This window comes from Pararge aegeria, chromosome 24 (genome assembly GCF_905163445.1).
Source record: "Pararge aegeria chromosome 24, ilParAegt1.1, whole genome shotgun sequence".
NCBI lineage: Eukaryota > Metazoa > Arthropoda > Insecta > Lepidoptera > Nymphalidae > Pararge > Pararge aegeria.
This window is the reverse complement of record NC_053203.1, coordinates 7911503-7918242: the sequence shown is the minus strand read 5'-3', so window position 1 is coordinate 7918242 and position 6740 is coordinate 7911503. Positions and strand designations below refer to the sequence as shown.

The window sequence follows — 6740 nt, the reverse complement described above, 5'->3', positions numbered from 1 at the left end:
GTAATCCGCAATTTTGTGGCGGCGGCCATCTTTAACCGATTATCATTGAACATAACTAAGTACTCCCGACTTTTTCCCGTTCAAACAAAAAACAAAATGAAACTGGGTATCTCAGTTCAATAAGATACCACAGACAAACACACACACACACACACACACACACACACACACACACACACACACAAACACACGCATGTTAAAAAGAAAGTATTTGAGGTTTATAATAAAATTTTATTAGATAATTTCATTAAAAATAGGTTTCAAAATGTTTTACAAAATTATTTATACAAACAATAATTTATTACAAAATACAATGTCACTATAATCTATTACACTTTAGTTTTGTGCGTTGTTCATTTGTCTTTAAATAAAAAAAAACATTAACAATTATACCTTAACCTAGTAATCTCATGATAAAACACTAAAATAGGAGATTCGATGTCACCGAAACATTGCTTCGTATTGCGTTATGAAACTAAATTTACGCTATAAAATCGATCTTAAAATATCTAATCTAAAATTAACATTTGTAAAAATTCTAAAAAACATTGCTAGTTTGTACAGTTAAATTTATTTTATAATCTCAGTGGAAACTTACAGTCATATTTATAAAAATGTCTAAAAATTACGTTAGAAAAGGCACCAGTGAAATCTTGTTTTTAATCTATATAAAGGCACATAATAAATTCATTCGTTTATCTACAATTTTACATATTACTGAGGCATTTAAATCACATAGAAATGCAACATTCTCTTACTGTACTTAATAAATGGAAGACATTCGTCAGAAGTTTGTTTACATTATGTACAATGGTTAAAATGTGTACGATACGTGTCTTTTTATTGTTACAATTATGTAATTTAACAAAGTAAATTTAGAATTTAAAATTAATCAGTCTCTTGGAGCATTATTTATGCACCATTCCGATTTATTGACTTAAAAAATTAAAATATAGTATGATGATACTAAGCGAGCGATTTGCAATGCTAAAATTTCGAAATAACCGATTATATGTGGAAATTGTAACGATACAAACCCTACTAAATATTATAAATACGAAGAAGTATTTCTCGATTTATCCTTCCTTTAGAAAGCAACAAACCATAAGCTTGATTTAATATTTACTTTTGATTCCGATTTGTTTTTCTTTTATGACACACAAAGCTCTTTTTCATTTTCATATTCTTCACTGAAATGGTTTATGAACCGTTAAGACCCCAACTTTTTATAAAAGAAAAATGAAGATATGTTGCAGTGGTACTCTTTATATACGAAAAATTCATGTCTCTACGGGATAGATTTAAAGCCTAACTTAGCTATAAACTCTATACCTAACATGAGTAAGGGAATTCGATGTTTGCTACAAAAGTACCTTAAGGGTTTTTATTTTAATCGATATATTTCTTTTTGGTGGAAATATCAAATTAGTAAGAAAGTGATTGATTCCTTTCCCATTATACCCTTCTAATTATAAGTGTTATAGTTCTTCTGTTTTTCACGCGTCAAAGTTCGCATATAAAAAGTTCGCGTCATAAAGATAGTCTACGCGGATGAGGCCGAGGGCAGATTACAGTACTGCAGCACGAGGCCCTTCGATTTGGAAATCCCTAGAAAAGGGCTATATCTAGCCGCTATAGTCCATCGGTGGAAGTGATGCAATAGAATGATTTGTCATTAATTCTATTTATATTCCATAGCATCACAGCATCGCTCACCTAGTTAAGAAAGAAGCGTATCAAAACAACTGTAATCTTAAACACTATTGTATCATCTGCAAATATTGATTTTCTTCATAAAACGAAGATAAAGAAGTTTGGAGATCGTTCACAACCATATTGTCTCCGCCCTGTAGAGGATGTGTGCTACTAGAAACCATTTCAGAGCTCTTCCAATTCTCACAATTCTCCACGTATTCCAAAGTCCTCTGATATGTCTCCTGGCGCATAGTGTTTTGGTTCTTCTTTCTTCCGTTTGTAGCCTCTATTTGGGACTGAGAAATGTCCCAAACTTGAACATCAGCTTGGTTGGTTTGGCTTCTCAAGCTATTCATACTGCAGTCAGCTTGCTGTTCCCCATTATTTTTGGCCATCTGATTACAATTCATAGGCACTCTCGCACCGTTTGTAGGTTTCTGACTCCCAGTTGACATATTGACTGAATTTTGCCCGGATTTTTGCATATTGTGCTTGTTGAATTGATTGCCTGGATAGTCCCACTGGTTGTAAGATCTCTGATGGTTGTAATATTGGTTATTATTCATCATAGCCTGGTTGTACTGATGGTTATTCTTTGGTGGCGGTGGGCCCATTACGTTGACGGAATTCGCCACTGAATTATACGGTGGTGGTTGAGGATATTGTATGTTCTGGTTGTATTGAACGTTTTGCATTGGAGGACATACATTCTGCTGTTCGCAGTAACTGTTCATGGCACCACGACTCATGTTCCCACTATTATCCACACTCATCACTGAAGATCTGGACAACTGCATAGGATGCATCTGAGCATTTTGATTTGGATAGTTCATAGATTGTACGTAATTTGTCATCTGATTATTATATATAATGTTTTGATGATTATTTGGCATCATTTGGATCTGAGACTGATTCTGATTGTATTGTTGCATCATCTGGTATTGTTGAATATTTTGGCTTCTCATATTAACATTGACTTGATTTTGCATCGGATAAGGTGGAGCTTGGCCGTAATTTTGGTTTTGGTATTGATTAGGAACATTGTTAAAGTTTTTGTTAGGATGTTTTGCCGGGCAGTTCTGACGGTTATTATATGGAGGAGCTGCCGTCATTTGCTGAGATGGATTCATATTCATCATCATGTTTGGATTTTGGTTTTGGCCATGTTGCACGTTCATTGTCATATTGGACATATTTTGTACCATGGGACTTGTAATAGGACTTTGTAGTCCTGGATGCATCGGACTTGGCATACCATGACTCATAGGACTGGCTATATTCTGAGTCATTGGGCTTGCCATGTTCATCATTGGACTAGCGATGTTCTGCGAATGAGGACTTCCAATGTTGTTGTGTCGGGGACTCATCATCATTTGATTAGGCATCTGAGGACTCAATAAACTTTGCATACTCTGCGGGCTCATCGCATTGTGCTGTGGAGACATGACGCTCATTACACTCTGCGGACTCATGACATTGTATACACTGGCAGGACTCATAATGCTTTGAGGCATGTGTTGCGGACTTCTTATGCTCTGTGGACTCATTGAGCTATGCGGTAGACTCTGGGGACTTAACATGCTATGTGCTAAACTAGGACTCATGATTGTTTGTGTCATGACAACAGTTTTTGGACTTATAGCAGGCTTTTGAGGTAGGGGGTTATTGACTCTCATCCTAGTGGATTGCTCGGTTTGGTTTGCGGTCATAGTTTGTAACGATTGCAAAGGATTGTTCGTTACTATATTGCTTGTTGGGGGTTTTGAGAATTCTTGTTCACATTTTTCTGGAGTGACTTCAGGAATAACTTGTTCCTGAAGAGGGGGGTTCTTATCATCTAAAGACTTTGAGGCTAATAGAGAGCCACTGTTTCCAGACATACTAACATCTAATGACCTTAAATCAACTTGAATATCACTTATGTTGAGATCACTTCCTATGGCACCTAGATTTTTGAGAAGGGAATCGTCACTCGTCGCGACATCACTGATTTTGTCACTGGAATTATTCGTGTTGTGAATTTCACTGGTTAAAATGTCTTTGGCTGTCGTATCTTTTTCGTTGTTCACTCCTTCTGTGTCGGGATTGCTAGATTCCGTTTTGGCTGGTGTTACCGAGTCGGTTCCCAATATTGATTGGTTAAGATATTGCATCATTTCATCTGGTATCACCAGCTTGTTCTCCACCATCTCTCCTTCAGCGACCTGGTAAATATAAAATCATATAAGAATAAGTACCTAAAAATATGAATTTCTCATAATACATCAACATATCTTTAGCATCAGTAAATGTTACCTGAGTTATAAGCAAATAAATAATAAGACTGCCATAAATTAATTATAGAACTTCTCGGAAGAATAATGATGGATGTTTTGAAAATTTCATAGCATAAAACTTTTTAATAGAATATGTAGTAGTTCAAATTACCTGTTCCAGATTGACTTCTTGGTTTGGGTGATGAACTTGTGCTGTGGTGATGACCACTGTGTTTGTAGAGTTGGATCGAGATTCTTTGTATGTTATTTCATGATCATCCTCTGTTTTGAACGGAAAAGGAGCATCACCCTGTAAATAACAGATAGATTGTATTTCTTTTCATTTTATTAATAAAATTTAATTTTTTGTGAAAATATAATTTCTGCCATCTTTATACTCCAAATCAAACAGGTCTTCCAAAATCGGAGCATGCTCAGGAGATAATTTTGGGTTTAGGTACAGATAAAATAATAAAAATCAGTAATATGTGTGATGCTTTAAATACACATATGAGCTCATCGTCTACAATTTTAACATGCTGTTCAAAAGTTAGGTGTACTTACCACATCATCATTGTTACATGGATAAGGCTGGTAACCCTGGGCCTGGTCACTAAGGTTTGACTGCTCTGACAATCTTCTGGCTTCCTCCTTTATTTGTACATTAGGATCGAGTTCCAAAGCCAACTCTTCAGCTCTGACTTCCGAACATGTAACACCTCGAAGCAGTACAGCCTAAAAATACAAAAATAAGTTAAGTAAACCTAAAGTATTAATCGATGAACTAAGTAGGTGGCCGATCTATATAATACAACCAGAGGATGCTAAACTTCTTCTAGCAAAGAAGGTGCTGCTATTCCTGGCGGCTACCAATGCTTGCTGGGAGATATAGATAGAGGCGTCATAATAGATCGTAGCCGGTCGACGTGACACCAGGGACCAGGCGAACCTGAGCCGCAAGCAGAAGAAGAAGAAAAAGCAGGTGGCCCAGGTGATGGTTAGTGGTAAACCATCGACTATAAACAGAGAAAAAGTTCGCAGGGCTTGCAAATGGAACATGTCCTGCAACGTGCCGCCCACCACCATGAGGCGTAGGTGTTAAGCCTCGTCATATATACAGGGCACGGGTCTCCTCCCACAATGAGACGGGGTTAAGACCGTATTCCACCACGCTGGCCCCGTGCGAATTGGTGGATTTCTGTTAAGCCTCATGAGCCTGTTATTGCACCAGCAACCACGCCTTTGAGACCGGAACACAGCATTGCAACCATACTGCTTTTGCGGCATAAATAAACATTGGGTCTTTATAACAAATAGCTCTACTGCTACTAAAGCTGTAGCTTATTATATAAATAACTATTTCATAAACGTTATCGCACGCAATTTAGCTGGATAACAAGAAATGTAAAACTTTTTTATGTATTTCCAAAATTGACTTTTATAAACATACTACATGGCACTTACCTGATTGCCTTGAGAAGTTCTGACAGCTTGAACCGCAGCTAATGCCGACGACGGTGGTGGAGCGTATCCCACGCATGATACTTGACTAGATCTGAAAAATGATTGACATGAAAATAAAATTTAAAAGACTTTGAACTGCATTATCAATTTTAATAATGTTTATGGTTCAATTGTGGAAAATCCTTACTATTATTATAAATGCGAAAGTATATCAGTTTGCTTGTTGTGTATTACTTTAATCACGCAGCAACGGTACAAGGGATTGAGGTAATATCTTGCATAAAGTAAGTTTATGGGCCGGAGAATAGTAAAGGCCTAACTAAATCCGGAAAAAAATTAACAGTTCTTGCGAAACGCTTGTATTCGCTTTTGCTTTTATAATATTACTAGCTTGCCCCAGTGAACGAAATATTTTTGTCGTTCTCTAGCTTCTCCGCGTTCATTAATTACGGTTTTTGACAAAACCCGATTATTTTCCTGGGACCAAAATTAGTCAATGTTACTCCGTCTTTTCAACTAATTCTATGTCAAAAATCAAGTTGATTGGTCGTATAGTTTTGGTGTAAAGGAAGGACAAACAAATAATTGGGTTAAAGTATACATATACGAATGGTATACGCCGGCGTAGCCTAGGACACTTTTAGTAATGTATAGATTAGATTATTCTCTCACCTTCGACTGCTATCAGGAGACAGTTGGTCATAGATTGCTGTGTGCTGCGAAACTAGTCTTTGTTGCCCGGCAACGCCTGTAGTTGTCACCACTGCACCCGACACCACTGACGCCTGGCTGCTTTTGCGAGAGATATCTGACGATCTGTAGAGATAATAATTGTGAATAAGCTTGCTATTTATAAAACATATATGTGACATTGATAATGCTTATGAATTACACATGATTCTTGATTTTAAAAGCTAAGAATATTGACCGTGTATGTATATCTTCTCCGTTTAAAAAATGGCACAAGAGTCTGATCGGAAGAGGAACTTCTCCGAAAGAGTCCGTGATGATATCATGCTGACGCTTAGGGAGACAGTCTGATGTTGCGATACCAATCTTACCACTTTTAACCGAAAAGAATAACCGCCAATTCCAGCAACAAAAAATTCCCAAGAAGGATTGACGTCAGGCCGGCAGTCAGTTGTAAAAAATGTGTCAAAACTAAAACAACGAGTCTGTCTGTTGAAGGAGACATGTTGTGCCGACTAGCTTATAAGCGATACGGATAAGAAGATGCAGATAAAGGTTAAGCATTTTAAGAATCACGTGATTTGATCGATGGTATTACCAATCCTTATCATGGCATTTTGGTACAAATAAAGAAAT

At 36.9% G+C, this 6740-nt stretch overlaps 1 protein-coding gene across 3 annotated transcripts in view; it reads right to left on the bottom strand.

Annotated features, from left to right (window-relative positions):
* Positions 1–289: 289 nt before the first annotated feature.
* The window catches only part of LOC120634479 (transcriptional activator cubitus interruptus-like), a 157025-nt gene continuing 150574 nt past the window's right edge, over positions 290–6740 (bottom strand). For all 3 annotated transcript variants that reach the window (XM_039905098.1, XM_039905100.1, XM_039905099.1), the window contains 5 exons: positions 6087–6230; positions 5415–5505; positions 4515–4685; positions 4123–4260; positions 290–3899 (listed from right to left, as the gene is read on the bottom strand). In XM_039905098.1, coding sequence (XP_039761032.1) covers positions 1761–3899; positions 4123–4260; positions 4515–4685; positions 5415–5505; positions 6087–6230 — 2683 coding nt within the window. In that variant the 3' untranslated portion in view covers positions 290–1760. The remainder of the gene's footprint in view (positions 3900–4122; positions 4261–4514; positions 4686–5414; positions 5506–6086; positions 6231–6740) is intronic.